The sequence below is a fragment of the Simochromis diagramma genome, unplaced genomic scaffold (genome assembly GCF_900408965.1).
Source record: "Simochromis diagramma unplaced genomic scaffold, fSimDia1.1 OVJJ01000486.1, whole genome shotgun sequence".
Taxonomy (NCBI): domain Eukaryota; kingdom Metazoa; phylum Chordata; class Actinopteri; order Cichliformes; family Cichlidae; genus Simochromis; species Simochromis diagramma.
This window is the reverse complement of record NW_024387047.1, coordinates 1,794,089-1,813,844: the sequence shown is the minus strand read 5'-3', so window position 1 is coordinate 1,813,844 and position 19,756 is coordinate 1,794,089. Positions and strand designations below refer to the sequence as shown.

General features: G+C 40.2%; 2 protein-coding genes across 2 annotated transcripts; one reads left to right on the top strand and one right to left on the bottom strand.

Moving 5' to 3' along the window:
- Nucleotides 1-887: 887 nt before the first annotated feature.
- Nucleotides 888-9,318, top strand: pcgf6 (polycomb group ring finger 6). The gene is made up of 10 exons (XM_040044713.1): nt 888-1,370; nt 1,634-1,733; nt 1,993-2,089; nt 4,123-4,178; nt 4,273-4,332; nt 4,905-5,022; nt 5,748-5,775; nt 6,188-6,286; nt 8,224-8,310; nt 8,429-9,318. Exons 1-10 carry the CDS (start codon nt 1,296-1,298, stop codon nt 8,477-8,479), a joined length of 771 nt encoding a protein of 256 aa, XP_039900647.1. The 5' UTR covers nt 888-1,295; the 3' UTR covers nt 8,480-9,318.
- A 737-nt stretch (nt 9,319-10,055) lies between these two features.
- On the bottom strand, nt 10,056-19,756 carry LOC120741684 (alpha-internexin-like). The gene is made up of 5 exons (XM_040044692.1): nt 15,376-19,756; nt 14,264-14,494; nt 13,432-13,959; nt 11,559-11,683; nt 10,056-11,159 (listed from the first exon to the last, which is right to left on the bottom strand). The coding sequence occupies exons 1-5, from the start codon at nt 15,667-15,669 to the stop codon at nt 10,985-10,987; spliced, it is 1,353 nt and encodes a 450-aa protein (XP_039900626.1). The 5' UTR covers nt 15,670-19,756; the 3' UTR covers nt 10,056-10,984.

The window sequence follows — 19,756 nt, the reverse complement described above, 5'->3', positions numbered from 1 at the left end:
TATTTTATCATATTCCATATGGATATTGAAGTCACCAACAATTATCAAATTTGGGGAAACTACCGAGAAATGAGTGAGAAGAGCAGCAAAGTCATTTAAAAAAAATCCTTATTTGGCTTAGGTGGCCGGTACACAGTACATATAATAGTGGGAGTAGATCCAAGTAGCGACGTTATCAAATGACTGGAAGGGTGACAGGGAGAACTTTCCAGTGCTTGTGGTGAATTATCGCGAGGCGGCCCGGAGTTGCGAGGTTGACAGATGTAAACAAACTCAGATGGAGTAGAGCCATTAAGTGAAACAAAATCAATAGGCTGTTGCCACGTTTCAGGTAAGCCTATAGTTAACTTTCTATCTATGATCTCTGGTCACTACATTGCCTGGACTTTATTTCGTGTGGATGGAGCTCTAGTAATTAGTTTAGCCGTTCAGCTCCTTTACTAGCTATTCATTGAAGACTGTCTCAGAAGCACCCTCTGCTGTTCGCCTATTGAATTACAGCCAATTTCTGTGCAGGAGGATTAACAGGAATTTCACTGATTCATTACAAAGTGTCTATTTCCATGAGCCATAAGTATCTCATACAGCGCAGTCAACCCTTCGGTACAACACTTTCAGAGTCATTCACGGCACATGTCAACCTGCCTGCCGAGTCAGAGTCTGTGAAGGTTCAGTTGCTTTCTAACAACAGCAGCTACTTAAACACATAAAGACAGGCATACAATTGTTTGTTGAAAGTTTCTTTAAAGAACACTTGGGAGCCACTATATATTCAATACAGTATATTAATTATATATTAGTGATAAAGAAAAGAGTAGGTTTTATGTATAATTTATGCTCAAGTCTAGGGTCAGATGACATTTATTTTGAAGTACCCAGACCGGAAGTTGTAATATAGTCGCCATTCGCCGAACACGAGCGAGGGAAATTGAGTTGTTTATATGAGCATGAAGAAAGCAACAAAGTGCATTAAGTTAGGACGTGATATCGTTTTATGTTAAATGTAACTTTTAGGCATTAGTACGTCTGAAGGATGTTTTTACTTAGTCATTTTCAGTAACGTTAGCTGCTAGACGGTTGCCGCTTTCACGTGCGTTTTTTTTTCTGGTGTTGCATGTAATAAGCCAGCTAACGTTAGCCGCCTAGCCGAGCGTGGCTAACTTAAAAACAAGTTTAGCCAGACTTAAAGAAAACGTCGCTCGTTAGTGCAAAGTTGAAATTTAGCCAGAGGAAGCTGTTTAAGTTTCCATTTTGGCCGTAACTAAAAGAGACGAGTGAAGGGTTTTGAAGCGGGAATGTCATCGCCTCCGTTAGGTCGCAGGAGTCATGAAGGGTCAGCGAACGCATCAGACAGCGACTCCGAGGACGAGGTGCGTTTACAGGTGTTTTCCCTCACCTGTGTTTTTTCCCCCCTGCTGTTTATTCATAATGGAGGCGGCTTTTCATGCTGTTCTGACAGTTATATCTACTGTTCAAGAGCTGTCCTGCCCACTGAACTTAGCAGAACAATGCACTACACGGAATGTACACGTTAATATAAATAGTAGCTGACGCAAAGTAATTATAAGGTTATAGTGATTTTTATTTTTTAAATCATGTAATCATTTACGTTGGTTTGTTTATATTTCCACAGCCCACGCTCCCCCTTAATCAGTTCTATCCATACATCCGCTGTGCCCTTTGCTGTGGGTTCCTCATAGATGCCACCACCATCACAGAGTGTCTGCACACATGTGAGTTACATCTTTATCTGCTGCGTTTAATGATTTAATGTGGTGGGAATAATGGTGGTATCAGCATTTATGCAGTGCTGTGCAAAACTCTTGTAACTGCCACAAATACATGAAATATGTATATGAAGCAGTGTCTGTTTGCATAGTTTGCATTGTAAATGATTTATTTAAATGATACTTAAAAATGTTTGTGGGCATGTGAGAAATGGGTATTTGATGTCTGAAAAGTATTTTTTGTGCTTTTTCTTTCCTCCCCAAGTTTGCAAAAGCTGCATTGTGAAGCACTTCTTCTACAGCAACAAGTGTCCCACATGCAGCATTGCTGTCCATCAGACACAACCTCTTTACAACATCAGGTGAGTCTGACTATTTTGGTCATATAGGAATCATCTAAGCAACTTTCAGGTGCTTTTTTCAAAAGGGGTCAGCACAGCGAGTAGCTCTTCGTGTTGTGATTTGGCAGATTTTTATGCCAGATCAGTACTATCAGTAGACAGTTTTGGTTCAGATGGTTGTACAGAGTACAGAGCAGGTGAGGAGAGAGGTACAGCAGTGAGTTCTTACAGCCTGTCATGGTTTGGTGCTGCGTTTCAGCCAATCATGTTGATTTGTCTTGTATCGTATGAGGCTGATCTGCCATGCAGTTCCATCTGTAAAGTGCTTTATATGCTGAATAACCATTATGTGCACATTTTTTTAAAAAAAATGGAACGATTTCATATTTTCATAGCAGAATATGATGAAATAAGGGTGGCTCAAGACTTTGGGACAGGACTGAAATCAGGGGAGTGGAGAAGAAATGAGTGCTTTAGTCTATCACAGTGACCCCAGCAGCCTGAGCCTAGAGACGTGTAACTAATGACTCTTTTCCATTAGTGTCAACTTGACTCAGTTTTGGTTGTTTTCCATTAAAATTGAGTACCTCCTAAATGTGCATGGGGTTGTTATAGCAACGCGGCTAAAAGTCCCATTACGTCATTTGTACATAACACAAACACAACACAACAATGGAGGACATCGAGGTGATGGAATACCTGCTGCTCTGTCTATGACTTTTATCAGACTCTGGGAGCACAGTGTTGGCTTTTGTGTAGCCGGGTTTCAAAAATGTCTCCAAAAATGGAGTCGCTCTCATGACTTGAATGATGCCACTGGCTACCCAGTCAGTCTTTTGATGTCACATTTCAGAACATTCAAATCACGTGGAACCCTGGCTGAGTAGGTACTAAAAAGGTACCTGATACTAGGGCTGGGCCATATCATACCGTTGGCGGTAATACCGGTATAATGTTGGGCAACGATAAAAAAAATGAAATATCGCGATAGAATATGGGTAAAACGTGCATGCGCAGTGCCTTTGTTTTCATACGCACATGGTGGAAAAAGCATGGCGGCGGCGACGGAGAATGAGGGCGAAAGCGGATCGTTGAATGAAACGGATGAACCAGAACTGGTTTGTAAAAATGCTGCAACTTCAGTGGGGAACTGGTTTAGCTTTCGTCCGTCAGATACACAACAAAGCACTATTTTTGGTAGAGCATGCTAGCGGGCCGTCGTTATTACTGTGTTTTTTTTTTTTTTTGGAAAATACGGCACACTTAAAATCAATCCTTTGATTTTTCTGAAAATCGACAGTGCCCCTTATAATCCCGTGTGCCTTATGTTTGAACTCTGGTTGTGTTTACTGACCTCGAAACGATTTTATGTACACGGCGCTCGAAAATCTGTCAAATGTTTTAATACGACTTTGCTAAGCTATGAAGCCGCACCGCTTGATGGATTGTCGGAGCATTACGGCTATCGTAGGCGGAGCCTCGCAGAGTGATACGTACTGTGCTTCAACATAGTGTTACCGTATTGTGTGTGTGTATAACCTCTTTTAAGTTTTGTGGATATTATACATGGTTATGCTGAGGATATGTCGGCCAGTTTCCACTGGAAATGCCTTTTGGTTAAACTGTCTGCAAGAAATTTGCACTGTTAAAATTTTATATAACTTTAATGCACATAAAAAAACAGCTGTTTTTTTGTTTTGTTTTTAGTTTTGTTTTTTTGCACTAATAAAGTTGTGGAGTTGTAAAGTATTTTGTCTAGTGTCAATTATATCATCAGTTATATCGTTATCGCAAATTTTCAAATGTATATCGCGATAAATATTTTTGGTCATCTCGCCCTGCTCTACCTGATACCAGGTGCTACCACCTAATGAAAAACCCTAAAACCGATTCAAGCTGAGTAGGTACTAGTGAAAAAATGCTGTAAGGGATGCTCGCCTTTTTCCAGGGACTACTTGAACACGCATTGACCTCCCCAATGGAAACTTTAGCCATGTTTAATACGAGTATGCATTGAGATATGAGATTCACAGGTTTGTCTCGTTTCCCTGCAGGCCTGACAGACAACTTCAGGATATAGTTTATAAAATGGTTCCCTTCTTGGAAGAGCGTGAGTATGTAGGCATATGAAGCATAACTGATGTGCTGCATTTTCCAGTCCACATTTTAATGTGATCTCTCTCTTTCTCCCCCCAAAAATGCAGTTGAAAGAGAACAAATGTGCAGCTTTTACAAAGAGAGAGGACTGGATGTACCAAAACCAGGTAACATGTTTCAGCTGTTGAAGTGTAGTAAGGCCAATACATTGTAATATACAGTATGTAAGTACCAGCTAAAGTAATAACTGACCACATGACCTTTGACAGTTTAGTGTTTAACGAGGAGCTGCTGTGCTCTTCTTCTTTTCTCTCTTATAATTTGACAGCACTGGGTTGTCATGTTAAACACAGACACATTTCCAAGAGAAGCCCGAAGCCTCAGCGCTCCCCCCTCCCGCTCATTTTCAAGCATTTTTCTCTGCTGCTGCTGATGCCTTATGATTGAAATGCAAAATCCAAATTTGATGTATCGCTGTAATTTCTGTTGCTGTGGATGTTTGCTCTGTCAGCTCTCATATCCTGATTTGAATTCGTTAAAGGGCTACTTTAAGATAGACGGAGTGCTAAGGGTTGACATTTTTAGAGCTGTGCTGTAATTGTGCAGCCTGTGTTACTCCTTAAACGTAGTAATGTCAGACTAGAAACGAGTAAAAATGCTTTTTAGATTTACAGATCAAGAACTGTAAGTGTAAAGATGGAGCACAGCAGTGCTGAGGGTTCTCCTTCCTCTCTTGCAGTGATCGTCTCCCCTCCATGTCCTGCTGTTATAAAGAGGCAGAAGAAGGACAACGTTCCTCAGTCTGTGTTCACCGTTCCTCCAGAGCTGGATGTGTCTCTGCTCCTGGAATTTGTTGGGTAAACATTTGTACTGTATGGTTGTTTGTTTTTATTTTATTATTTGTTAATCATTAGTGAGAATAACACTGTTCCCAATCAATTTACTTGTGGTCAGTCTTTCTAGCTCTTGTTTTGAGAGTTCAGTCACTGCTTTGTGGTTCCTGATTAGAGCAGTTACTGCTGTCAGCAGGATGGTGGACAATCTTTTTATGCTTTTATGAGAGACTCGTAAAAGGATGGGTGCCTTTAGTTTTTGGCTCCACATCTCAAGGCTTTCTTTAGACACTCTGTCCAAATCCTTTTTGGGGGGCAGATTTATAGATTGCTCCCTGATTGAATTGAAAAAGGCTGTACTGGTGGGAAAAAACAAAAAATAAATGAAATACTATTTTTAGAAAAATCCAAACCAATTGGAGGTGGTTTGAACTGTGCTTCAGTCATATTTGGGCAGTGCTTGAGCGCTGCTGCTTAAATCTGGTGTCGGCGTCAGTTGCAGCCAGGTCAAGCAGAACGCGATTTTAATGTTTTTGTTTTATAGATACTTGACATCCAGATACTCAAATCTGACCTACATTAAAGATCTGATTTGAAAAACGATTGAGATGAATGAAGTTAAACATGGGTTTTTCAGGTTTATTGTGCAGTTACATAGAAATACCAGCAGGTGGTTCCACTGTCTCAAACTGACAGCTTCTTTACAGCCAAAAACTTGAACATCTCTTGAATCTCTTCTTTGTTTTCAGGGCTGAAGAGGGCATCTGCAACTACAAGGTAAAGTCTTTAATATGAACCCTTTTAGATGATTATGACACTTATGTGCCGTTGATTTCAGGACCTGTTAAAGGCTAGTTGTGTCTCATGTTTTCCTTTGTGGTTCTCATATATCTATAGGCTGCAAAGTTTTAATGGTTCAATCTTTTCCCGTGTTTTAGGACTCAATGCTGGCAGCTGCAGCGCGTTCCTCACTAACTTCAAGCCTGCTTACTGTAACATTAGTTTGGGGTTTTATGTGGGTGGGAGGGGGCAATGACATGGCTACAAGAAACAGTGAGCAAAAAGTACCTCACTTACAGTTTCAGTGTAACGTTTAACAACAAGAAATCGGTGTCAGAGTTTGAGAGGGTGAAAATGTTGTCTTGGTTTTATAAATGTGTCTTATACAGTTTCTGTTTTTTCCGTTTAGCCGTTGGAGAGGCGGTACGTCCGCGTGTCAGGTGAGGCCACCGTTCGCCACGTGGAGCTCTTCATCAGGAGGAAGATGGAGCTGAGCCCATCTTGCCAGGTGAATCTGCCAGGCTTACAGCTCGGTGCAAGACTGCACACTTACAGACTTGGAAGCAGGACAGTAATAGCATTTAGCGCTACACTAAAGAGAACAACAAGTGTGTGGATATTATTCTAAAGTAGGAACAATCTATGAGCCCACAGGGCTGTCAAAGGGCGTGCAGACAGGAAATGCATGATCCAATAAAGAAATGTATTCTCAATCATTTTGCACACTTCAGGACAGCATACACCTGTGGAGGATGATGCACATTGAATCGGTTTGTTTTGCATGGAAACCTGCAGTCCAGGAATGTTACAGCATTAAGGCTTTTTAACGCTCTGATTTGTTCCTGCAGTTTATTTTAGTGATATTTGGTTGACATAAACTCACCGGACCCTTTATTAGCTGCAGTGGGGCAAGAGATGCATTTCTGCATATCTTGATAGTAAGTAGGGATGTCGAGGGTGACTCATTTGTTATACATTTGTTTGTTATACATGAGTATAACATGTATAATGTTATACTCATACTTTGTGGATTAAACAAGAGAGAAGACCAGTCGAGTAGTTTAAAATACAGAAACTCATTGGAGAACATTGAAAACTGAGCACAGGTAAACAATGCCCAAGCAAGAGAGAGAGGAGGAGTGTCTGGTGGCGCTGTAGGGTCCTTGTTGTAACCCGGTAACTACCATCACACATTGTCTGTCTGAGCTCTGCTAAAAGCCGTATGATGAGAATTATTGAGTGTTTATCAGGATTGTCTGGAGGATGTTTCCCATTTCTTCTATGAGGCTTCTTCAGTTTCACTGGCTGATGAGAACTTCCCAACAGTTCATCTTGATGGGAGACAAGTGGAAAAGTTATCCAGACATCAAAATATAAGAGGAATGAGGAGTGCACGTGTACACGTCAGGGAATACAAGCTGAACATTGACGACTCAGCAGCTCAGGTCAAAACTCAGCAGGCTGCCGGCTTCTAAAGGACAGCAGAGAGTCCTTAAATACAACTGTAATCTGATTAGAGTCTAGTTATTAGAACAGTGATACCATATTTCTGTCTCAGAGTAGTGAACCTGCAGTAGGAGATGGCTTGTGCTGCAAATATATAAACTTAATATCAGAATTGTCCTCATTTCCAGAAGAGAAACATTAAGTGTGATCAGAGTTTTAAGGTATTTGTGCGTTTTGTATTTCGTAACACAGGGGAGAGGATTAGCAGCTTACACTGATTTCCTGGTCTCAGTGTGACACTAAGGTTTCCTGTCTGGGCAAACCTACAGGTCGCTTTTTAATGAAGGAGATGTTCCAACAATCTGAGGTTCAACCTTAGCTTTTACATCTTGTTGCGCTTTAATTTATAACTGCCAGGTGTCTACGTCCTGCTTCCAAAGTTTACACACTGAGTAATGTCAAGGCGATGTCGCTATTAGAATCATTTCTTTGAAGTATGTTTATGTCTTTGAGGGGGGAAAACTCATGAATTTGATGCAAAGTTTTCTTTATTTTGCGTTTACTGAGAAGTGTCCAAATTATACTTGTGGTAAGATAACTGGTAGGATGTTTGACCTGTCTTCTGCGCAGGATTTGTGGATTTGTATTAAAATTCTTGCTTTGCTAGCACAGCTGGGACTTATATACAGGCTTTGTATTGTGAGTAGGTTTGAGGTCCCAACTTCAGCCTTCTCAAGGCTTCCTGAACTTTTTTTTTTTTTAAGATCTAAACCACTGAAGCTGTTTTCGCCATCGTGTTTAACAGTTGGTACAGATTCCTTGAAATTAAAGACTCCGCCTTTCCTCCTGATAAATATGGCCACACTCCTCCTGAAGGTCTTTTTCTTTGTCAGGATCTGTTACAAACTGCGAATCCAGAATTTTGTACCTCAGCTTGGGGTATGTTCTCGCTTGGAATCACTGTGATGGTCTGTAATGCTGTCTGTGTGTGTCCGGCAGGTAGATGTGGTTTGTGGAGATCACCTCCTAGATCACTACCAGTCACTCAAAGAAGTACAGAACTTTGTGGGCGAAGATGCACTACAGGTTAGAACCAGAAAAGCACGTAGTAGGACTAACCTGTAATAACATTGGAAGTTTTACAGAAGGCTGGGGGTTATCATCCTGTGAGTAATCACTTTGCTTTTGTTTGTCTTTCCTCCAGGACGGTTTGTTGGTGCTACACTTTGGCTTGGTGCTGCCCTCCCAGTCTTAAATATGAGGCGTGGATTTAGCCATGATCTGAACTGCTGAACTGACATTTTGGTCTTTGTTTCTCTTTATAAGACTCGTGTCTTCATAAAGGTCTTGGATTTTAGACTCTAATGAATTGTTGCTAGCTGATTACAAAACATATAAAATTCAAACCTGACCATAGCCACATTTGGCTCCTGGCAAACTTTAATGTATTACTTCTTCATTTGAGCAGACTGGAAAATGAACTGTTTTGATTGAATTTTTAACAAACAAGATGATTATCTTTAGTTCATAGTTACCACAAATCTGCTGGACACAGATGACATCCATCTGAACTACTTGGTACCCACGTGTATAACATGAATTTGACCTGATAAATGAAGATGACACATTTCTGTTCCTGCTAGGCTGTTGTTTGAAGACTTGTTTAAAACTGTTTGCTACTGTTTCTGTAGCGGAAACTGGACTGAACCACTGTGACTGGATCTGAAACTCTTAAAGCTGCTATAGCAATATAGGCAGCATCTGTCTAGTTTACCCAACTTTTTGCAACCCAGGGATTGTCTTTAATGATTTATGTTGACTACAAAGCTGTGATTTAAAGGGCTGCAAGAAAAGGACTGCCACTACCAAAGATTTATGTATGTTAACGCTTGCTTCTTAGAGCTTGATAGTTTTTTAAGAGCTGTTGACTTCCTTCTGCTGTTAATAGAAAAAACTGATCAGCTCAAAAATACTTTGAGTACAAAAACAGTTATTTAAAGGGAGTTTGTATAAAGTCTTTGATATGGTTTGGTAAAAAAAATGTTTGTACTTGCTTTTGTCAGGTTGAATTAATAAAAGCACAACTGAGAAATATTTCCTGATTCATCCTTGGTCTCTGTTTTTAGAGATTTAGAAAGAAATGAATGGATGGACTAAAGCATTTTAAATTGTTCAGATTTTATAATTTAGCGTATTAAGTAGTTTCCTATGAAAAATCCAAAAGCATTTGTCTCCTTCTGGGCTCAAATCTGTGAAATTGCTTGTCGTTAGGCAAACGTGTAAAGCGTTACACTATGGATCCACTTGTCCATAAACAGTACACCTAACCTACATGGTTCCTATGGGGGAAATGACACTAGTGTCAATGTTCCACCAGTGACGCACATGCTGCCACTACATACTGTGCAATAAAAGCCTGTAGATCAGGGACGTCAAACTCATTTTGCATTTAAAGTGGACCGTTCCAGTTCAAGTCAGTCATATATAAAGTGGCAAATCACAACTGTCGTCTCAAAGTCAAACTCTCCTCTTTGTCAGTGTAAAGAGGTTTAACTGCTCATTTAGTCTCTGAAATGTTTTAACCTCCTAAGACCCGAACTCTTCCACAGCATGCATTTTTAATTTCTCTTTGATATTTGGGCTGATTGGGTCCTGATCATTGTAAAAACAAAGAATTAGCAGATTTTTTTTTTTTTTTGCCTAATTTTTGTTTCTAGCAAAAATAAGAGCCACATATGAGGATATTAGTTTAAAATTTTGCTAGAACAGTAGCAGTATAATGTCCTTGTAAGTGGATATCAGGCCCTTGTAGAGCAAAATTGAGTATTTTGGTCTAAATAACCCAAAATGTGATGTCAACATATGTGGACGCCAGGTCCTAGGAGGTTAATATAAGAAAAGGGACAATTTTAACCATGCATCTGTGTTTCTACATGTTTAAAAAAACAAACAAAGCAGCAATAGTAAATGAAAGAAATATGCCAGCACGACTTTTTGGGCTTTCATTGTAAGAAATAAATGTGTACAATTGTAGAAAAGGTTCTGGTTGCCCAGATTACCTTGTAAAATCATTCACAAATATTTTTTCTATGGTAGGTAGTGAAAAAAACATGAACTTTCCATCATTTGATTTTCTATTAACTATTTTTCCAAAGCCATGCAGTGAGCCAGATTGGAGTCTTTTCCAAGCAAAGCCAAGCCTTATGATCACCACCCCTGCATTAGTTTATAGAAAGCATGTGGCGACAGTTATTTGCTTAACACATGATTAGGAGCTTGTTGATAATTGTTAGAAACTCACGAAAGAAGTTGGAGAAGCTAGATTTATTGTTCCATTCATTAAAGTATAACATCTGTCTGCCACCTCGAGTCATCATAAGAAACCACAGTTCCAGTCATGTAATTTTATTTGCTTATCATTTTAGTGATATCCAAGTGGAACTGACAACCTTAATTTGTGGGTAAATAAACGCCATGCCTTCAAGTCTAAGCAATGTCTGTTTCCTCTCATTTCATACAGGTTTGAGTGCATGAAACTGCAGCAGCAAAATGAAAGATTCCCCATTAACATTTAGTACTAAGGTTAATGTTTGGAGTGTCATGTTAGCTCTCTTCGGTTGTTAATGGAGATATTTAAAACTACAACAAAAATGTCAAATACAAGATGCTGACTATGACTCAAAACACTGACTTTAGAGACTACTTCCAAAACATCTGTTTCAGACTTAACAACTATGATGTCAGATTTCCCCGTATATCTTCAGTTGTTGGAGTTGATGTCCGCCTCGTCTTTATCCTCGCTGACGTCTTTGAAGCTTTCCTTCGCGCCTCCTTCTTTCTCCCTCCTGGAGGAGCTGGTTGAGGCTCGAGGTTGGTAGGTGTAGTTGAAGGACATCCCTGAGTTAAAGTGGGTCTCCTCCCCTTCCAGCAGTTTCCTTATAGGATCATAGGAAACAAATGTCAAGCTGCACACAAATAGAGTACATCAAGAGATAGCCAGTTTGATTTTCAGAGGAACTTCAATAAAAGGTTAACACACTGACATTTACTTTTCTGCAACTGGTATGAGGGTAAATTAAAGCCTCCCTACTGTATGGACGTGCCAATTAATTGTTAGGAACGATATTTATGTATTTGTAGTTATAGTTTCAATGAGACTGAGGGAGTACATGTAACTTGAAGAGGGTTTATTTGAACTTTATTTTGGGAAAACCTCATCAGACAGTGCTATTCTGCGTGGTCTTTGAACTAAAGCAATACCTTTAATCAATACATATGTTATTTGCTCTTTAAGCTAAAAGATAGGGTTGCATTTTCTTGAATCCACTTAGCACCTATAAGCAGCGATCTCGATGTCCAGGGCCATCTTGACGTTGAGCAGGTCTTGATACTCTCTCAGATGATGAGCCATCTCGCTCTTCAGGTTCCTCAACTCAGTATCCAATTGGCTAATAGTGTCCTGTTACAATGGAAATGAGACAATAGATGTAGAATATCATCACTGTCAAATGAATGACACCAAAATAGAGTTGTTGTTTTTTTAATCAGTAGCCGTACTTTTTCTGTTTTCTGAGTCATTTTCAGTGATATTTCTTTTTCCTGTAGTTTCCTGTAATAAAGACGCCTCTAAAGTTTATTAAGGGATTTCCTTTTTGTCTCAACAACCTTTGGACTAAGCTTTACTGCCCGTAAAAAGCCAGTGAAAGCCAGATGGCCTTCCGGTATCCGACTGAGCAGGTCAGATGTTAAGCTAATAGACATTCAGACTTAATTCACTAGAACTGCTACAGCCACAGAGGCTGATTAGACTGCCGACCACACACCAAAGGTCAACTCTGTGCCACAGCTTACACATGTTTTAAATATCCATTTCCCCAAAAAACAGAGCCAGAACTTTTTACAGATAGTCAAGTGTCCCCCTATTTTAGCCTCAATACATTTTTTTGTGAATTTGTTTTTAAATTTTTTGTTGTTAGAGGAAAAAATTTTGCTAATTCTGAAGCTAAAGCTAGCAACTAGCTTGCATAGCCTAACACATGAAAAAAAAAACAAAAAAAAAAACAACTAGCATGGACCTTTCCAAATGTAATAAATGCTTTTATTAGCATCTCTAAAGCTCACTGAATAATATGCCTTTTTTTCTGATTCATAAGGAGGCTCTCAGAGTCCCCCTGTTTCTTTATGATCTAATTTATGCTAAACTAAGCTAACAATCTCACCGCCATAGCATCGTTTTTAATGGTACAAACATGAAAGTGGTAGTTTTCGTCTTCATTGAACTATATTGTAGTGAATATTGCATCTTCTCAAATAAAGATGAGTGGTCAATTTCCAGTGGTCAGTGGTGGGTTTGGTAGTGGCAGACACAAAAATAAAACCCAAGCCCCCAAATTTCAGTTGGAGAAAGAGATAATCAGATGTGCATGTCATGTTCAGGTATGCCTGAAAATATTTAATAAAGCGAACACCACTAAGATGCTGAGGGCTGTTAATTTGCAATAGTTACATGAAGTGTAAGGAAGTTATGGGTTTAAACAACCAAGGCTAAGCCTATCTTTAGCTAAAACTTTGAGTGTAGCTGTAAATTTTTTCCATTATGTTTACAGTTGAGTTGTTCAGATTGGGTTTTAGTTGAGATACATAAAAAATAAGAAATGGGTTCTAATTAACAGGCACACCATCAATCTGATCTAATTATTGAATGAATGTCACGGTAAACCCTGAGAGTATTTAAAAAATAGCTTTCAGAGAGTCTTTGATCACAATTATTCTGTAGGATTATCTGTATGCTGGATTCCTTCTACTAAATCCTTAACACCATGGGGACACCGGGGTGTGTGCTGTTAGCCAAAAGCTTTACTCAAGCTGTGACATAATTGATGATTAACTTGACCTTGATATCTGCAGACTTTCAATCCTATTATTCTACAGGTTTACAGATAATTATGACCTCCTTCCAGGATTTCTCCCAAACGATTTTAAAAGAAGTTGTCTCAACTTTGGCTTTTTACAGTTTCAGTTCTTACTCAGATTTGATCGAATAATCCTTCATCCAACGAGCACAGTATTTCTGCCTCTTATTGTTGCTGTTTATGTCTCACAAAAACTGCATGGAATTTGTGGTTCTAGTTCTGCTTTAACTGTAGGTTTATGCATGAATCATAACATAATGTACAAAAGACTGCTTTAAAGGTACTGTTTGCTTGCCTGCATTGCTGTGACTTCAGCATTGTGTGTATCCTCCATCTCTGAGATCTGCCTCTCCAGAGACTCGTTGGCACCCCTTAGGGTCTCTATCTCAATGGTCTTGGACTGGAGCTGCCTCCTGAACTCACTGATCTCCTCCCTGCTGGCCCTCATGGCCTCGTTGCTCCTCGTGGCCTGCTCGCTGAGGCTCGCAAACTTGCTCTTGTACCACTCCTCAGCCGACTGCAAGTTCTTGGAGGCAATGGACTCGTACTGGTTGCGGATCTCCTTCAGCGCTGAGGTGAGGTCTGGTTTGGCGAGCTCAACCTCCACAGAGACCTGCTGCGCCTCCATCATGCTGCTCAGCTCCTCAATTTCTTCCTCGTGGACTTTCTTGAGGAAGGCGATTTCGTCCATCAGGGACTCCACCCTGCGCTCCAGGTCCAGGCGGACAGCGGCGGCATCGTCCACGTCTTTTCTGAAGGACCTCAGGGTCTGTTCAGCTTCTTCCCTCGCTCTCACCTCCTCATCATACTTTGCACTTAGCTTCTAAAATGAGACAAAACAGCAGGGTTAAGAAGTGAGAAAGTGCTAGAAGTTTGATTCTAATGTGGATTCTAGCTCTGAAACAAGCTGCCCCCTTCATGCCTGAAAGAATCAAGCTAAAAACTGCAGTTCCTCTTATTTCCCCCCTTTGTAACAACTGTACTGGAGATGATCTCTTTAATACCATCCATTTAAATGTTTGTGTCCATTTTTAAGTACAGTCTATGTTTTTGTTTGTTTTAACTCAAATTCGAACAGAGGAGAAACTTCTTCCTTTTGCCTCTTCAAACCTGCCCTTTTCTCTCACCTGCAGCTCGTCCTCCATGTTGTTCCTCTCGATCAGCACTCGGTTCTTTTCCCTGTTCAGCTCCTCCAGCTGCGAGCGCAGGTCCCTCATCTCCTGCTGGTAGAGATGAGCGACGCGGGGCCGCTCGCTCTGCTTCTGCCGCAGGGTCACCAGCTCCGTCTCCAGCACTTTATTCTGCTGCTCCAGGTGTCTGACTTTATCGATGAACATGGCAAAGCGGTCATTGAGACCCTGTGCAACAGAATAAACACTTTTTTTACTACCAAAAAATATTTGGCATATTCAATACATGACAGGCAGCAAACCGGAAGCTGCCTGTGGCTGTAGCTTAATTTTAAGAAGTAGAGCAGGTCATCTGCTGATCGGTGGTTCGATTCCTGGCTCCCCCCGTCTGCATGCCAAATATCCTTGGGCAAGATACTAACCCAAGTTACTCTCCAATGCATAGTTCGGAGTGTGAATGTTAGTTAGAAATCACTTAAAAGAATAGAAGAAAGTGCTTGTGTGAATGTGGCATGTTGTATAAAGCGCTTAGTGCTCTGGGAGAGTAGAAGCGCTATATAAGAATCAGTCCACTTTGTTACTTTGTTTCTGTCCTCTAACTTCAGTATGTAGCCCACTCAATAATGTTAAATATTTTTTTTGATAATAAATGAATAATTATACCTTAAACATGCACTGTAAAAAATGTCAGAAGCTTTTTTTGTTGACTGTCACATCTATTTTGTTAATAACACATTTAAACAACAGAAGCTGACCCAGAGTCCTTTAGAAACAGGCGCATTTATCTATTTATTTATTTATTTATTTACTGGCCAACAAAGTTGGCTCTCGTGTTAGCAGTTGTTGTATCCATGTCCAGAATGTGTCTGCTGCCTTTCAGAATTAATCTGTCACTTTCCTTTGGGCTCTATTTTGGTCTTCATCTAACTCGGAGGGAAGTATCTGCTTCTTTGTCATTAAGTCTTGCAACCTTGTCTGAACTACGCAGGTAAGTAAACAGTAAGGTGTAACGGTCCACGGTGAGCTCGTCGTCAGGGGTGGCCCCTTTACACTGCTGCGCATTCTTTCCTGCAACTCCTCTTCGTTTCTCGGGCTGTGATCACACCTACCTGCAGCTGCTCCTTCTCGTTGGTTCTGATCACTTTGAACTCATTGCTGACCACGGAGGTCTGGGACAAGTCCAGGGAGGCGGTAGGCACCGTAGAGAAAGAGGTGGAGGTCCGTCCTCCCTGTCTGTACAGGGTCACAGAGGACGCGCTGTTGCGCGACGCTGCCATGGATCGAAGGCTCGGGGAGCCCCGCGGAGACCCACCGCTCATGCGAGAGGAAGAGACGGGGAATCTCGGAGAATCCCCGAAAATCTTCCGATAGGAGGACGACGTGTAGCGGTCTCCGTAGCTCATCTTTGCTGTGACTCAGAGATAACACCGTGACGCGTAAAGAGATTTTCAGGAGCTTATAAAACTGCGGGTGGAGCGAACCATTTACGCACAGCGGGACTCGTAATATTTGTCCAGCGGAACGAACACGCTGAACAAAGTTTAGCCATTCAAGAAAAGAAAAATCAAGCTGATAACTTTTTCCCATATTTCAACTTCGTCTGTGTTTTGTTTTGTGTGCACTGAGAAAACAAAACATGAAGGAACAGATGGAATTAGCCACGAAGACTTCACCTCTCCTTATCTGTGCGTGTGTGCGCGCGCGCGCGCGCGTGTTTGTGCGTGTGTGTGTCTTGTTTGATGGATACTTGTTATTAGCGCAGATCAAGCTCTGTGGTTGAGGGGAGAAAGAAGAAAAGTTTGTAGTATGAGCCAAGCAAAAGTCGCTTAAATTCAGAGACGTGAAAAAAAAAAATTGTCTGACAGAAAGAGACGAACATGAGTCTTCCTGTCTTCCTCGGGCCCAAATCAAATGATGGTGTTGTGCCAAAAACGGATTGCTTGTATTTAAACTGCTATAAATAACTTGTTGGTGTATAATATGTGAAACATATGTCAAATGTATCATGAATGATATCACGTCATCTTGAGCAACAAACAACATTCCTGTAACAAGGTAGAAGCCGCAATCAGTTTTTGGCGGTGAGTTTTATGTATCCTTTAAGTAGGCTATGCAGTTAAAAAAAAATATTGTTGACTTTAAAAATGTCTCTTTTAAGAGTAACCTGGCCAAGAGGACAGCTGAAATTGCAACAAATGCAAAAATAGTTCTGTAAATATATAAAGTGGACAAAAGGGAGCTGATTGATTATAACGTAAGTACAATAACACAGTCACAAAGATATACTTGAAAAACAGGTAATTTTTAAATTTTATATATACCCCTTTGTAATACCTGTTCACCAAAGTCTATTTAGCAACATACGTAACGATATAACACATAAAAAACACACGGAAACATTGGAAATCAGTTTTTGGCACAACAACGGCTCACGGTCAAAATCACTGGAGTTCTTCCAGACCCAAAAAGTGCTCCATGTTTCCTGGTTCGCCATTTTTGACTTGTATGTATGTTTTTAGATATTTCTTTTCACTGTGCAGGGCTGTAACACCCACCTAATTGTGCATGTTGGACCCCAGCCAAACCTAAAACCGTGTTTAAACTTCCTCACTCTCGTTGTGACTCTCAGTCCCAAACTTTACAGATTTCAAGTCACAAATATTGTGCATGGTCGCATTTTTAAAGGCTCAACAACAAAAAAGAAGAAGAATAAAAATATGCCAAACTGGTATCCTCACCCTAACAGCTCCTCCTCTCTGCCACTTTGAACACTGCTTCCGCGGTTCGTGTCTCCATGTCCGTTGTTAAAGCTTTCCAAGAACCCGACAGAGCTGGTCAGATGTTAAAGCTATTAACAACTGAACTAAATGAAACATTAAATAATATGTTTAAAGTTATAACTTTCACATTTAATGAAAGTTTGATATTATATGGAAGAAGACGCCAGAAGTCCAAAGTAACGCGATATTTAAAATCCCCATGTATCAGTCCTATATTCACATATGTTGGTAATACAACAATGCCAGTACGAAAAATAGCTTTTAATAGCTCTGTATAACATTATAATCACTTTAGATCAATCTATTCACCTTGAAGGAGGGGTCAGAGGTCAAATGTAACATATTTTTTTTATATCTTTGTACTTATATGCCATTCTAGGTTCAAACTTTTAGGGGGACTGCATGCAGTGCCTTGTAATTAATATTAATGGAATATGCTGTTTGCAAATGTAATCAACTATTTTCACATTTGTAAGCCTCAATTCAGTTGGATAAACATCACAATGTTAATCTAATTAGTTGGATGACCAATTATAGTGTTTAAGAATAATCAGAGTAAATAATCAGAGATTTCAATCTAATCCACCTCTTGTAGGGTGGAGCTTTTCCTTATCAAACCAGAGGCAAAGGCTCAGTCATTAAAGAAGTTAAAGAACTATTTGTGGCAAAGAAGACAAAATGAGAAACATTATTTCAGACTGCTAATCACATAGAGGCAGTCGACCAAATCATCAAGCACTTAAAGTAGCATCATTCTGTACAGACAATGGAAATGCTGCTCACAGACCTGTAAGCCAAGCTAACTGGTAATATTAAATATTAACTGGTAATATTATGTTTCATATTAAAGTTTTTGAATTCATACAAACCCTCCCTTTATTATGCAGACTCAGCTTAAAGCATCATGTACCCCAATTTCACGAGTGGAGACTCCGTCACATGAACGTAGTGGCACCATCGTGTTCAGCCACGTTTAGAGTGACAGAGTACGAATCCTGTAAAATGCCACCATTCAATATACTCTGTATAGAATTTGCACTGGCATTTTGTAAGTGTGCTTCTGAAGAAGATGCAAAGTATCCATGAAAATAATAATAATGAGTATCTGTGAAAAATAACTTTTGTTTTTCCAGCAAACTTCATTATCTGTTCTCTCCCCCCCTCCTCATTACTCAACTAGAAACTACAAAAAGACAAAAATATCATCTCATAAAAATTACTATAGTATCAAGTTGGGGGTCCATGACTGATTACAGTACAGCACACAGCTTAATTATGTAAAATCATCATAAATGAATGTGGGAATTTTCATAATTTTTGGTGATTTTGACTAGATCTCCACTCTTTCATCTCTCTCTGTTCTCCTCCCTCAGACTTTATGCCATCATCCAAAAGTTAAATAACAGTGAATAAAAGTCATAAACTGATCCTTATCAATCTATAACAACATTCAAACTAAATACGGTTTGAATATTTGGACATAGACAGGTAACATCATTTTGACTTCCTGGATGTGGAACTGCTAAACAAACACTGACGCCCAATTCGATCAGAATAGGAACAAAAAATTTTTAACAAACTAAAATAATAAAGTTCATCAGCTCCTTGGCTGGCAACTCAAGATATATCAGCAAACTAGTGGATCAGAAGGTCAACGCTAATAATCTCTAGTGATATAGGCAACATTAGCAAATGATTTTCACGCGATTTAGAGAACAAATAAAAATAAGCAGACACTTTATTAGCCACAAAAACAGTTGCCTCAATGCGCTTTATGTTGTAAGGTAAAGATCCTACAGTAATACAGAGAACAACCCAACAATACGACCCCCCCTGTAAACAAGCGCTTGGGTGACAGTGGGAAGGAAAAACTCCCTTTTAGCAGAAAGAAACCGCCAGCAGGTTTGGCTGAGCCATCTGCCTTGGCCGGTTGGGATGAGGGGAGGAAGACAGGACAAAGACATGCTGTGGAAAAGAGCCATAAATTAAAAATAACCAATAAATGAATGGAGAGTGGTGAATAAACACAGTGAGTGTAAACGGTGATGATGATTCAATGACGCCTTTTCCTATCAAGTGAGGAAGAAAGTTTCCACACAGCTTCTGCCCTGACTCTGTTCTCAGTCTGTGGACAGTTAGTGAAGTGGATGGCTGTATCTGCGCGTGTCTTTGCAGCAGCGTTCCCTGGTCTTGTTTATTTTCAGCCAAATGAAAATCAAAGCATGACGTTTCCACATTCTCGGGGCGCATTTTACGCACGTGGCGCAGCAGCCGCAACTTAAATGAGAAGGATATATTTAGATCTCCTAACACGAGATTAATCCCACAGTATTCACGTGCAGTGATTTGTTACTCACGGACAGCTTTTACGCGCAGATCTCAAGTCTAAAACAACATCTGGAACACAGCCGCGTCTCCATGACGAGTCCAGCTCTGTCACCGATGTGGGCACGTTTATTTTCAGCTGAATCCGAAGAGCATTTCCTTCGGACGATCAAACATCCTTCTGTCTGAGTTTAAAGGTCTGCCGCTTCAGATCAGAGCGTCTCAGAGGCAAAAAGGCGCACAATGAGGGCTTGATGTGATGAACGCGTGTTACATCATTAAGGATAACAACGCGATATGACAACAGCGATGAAAACAAATATTACTGGACCATAAATGGATCGATACACTAACTCTATAGCCGTTGCTGCTCCATTGTGGTGGT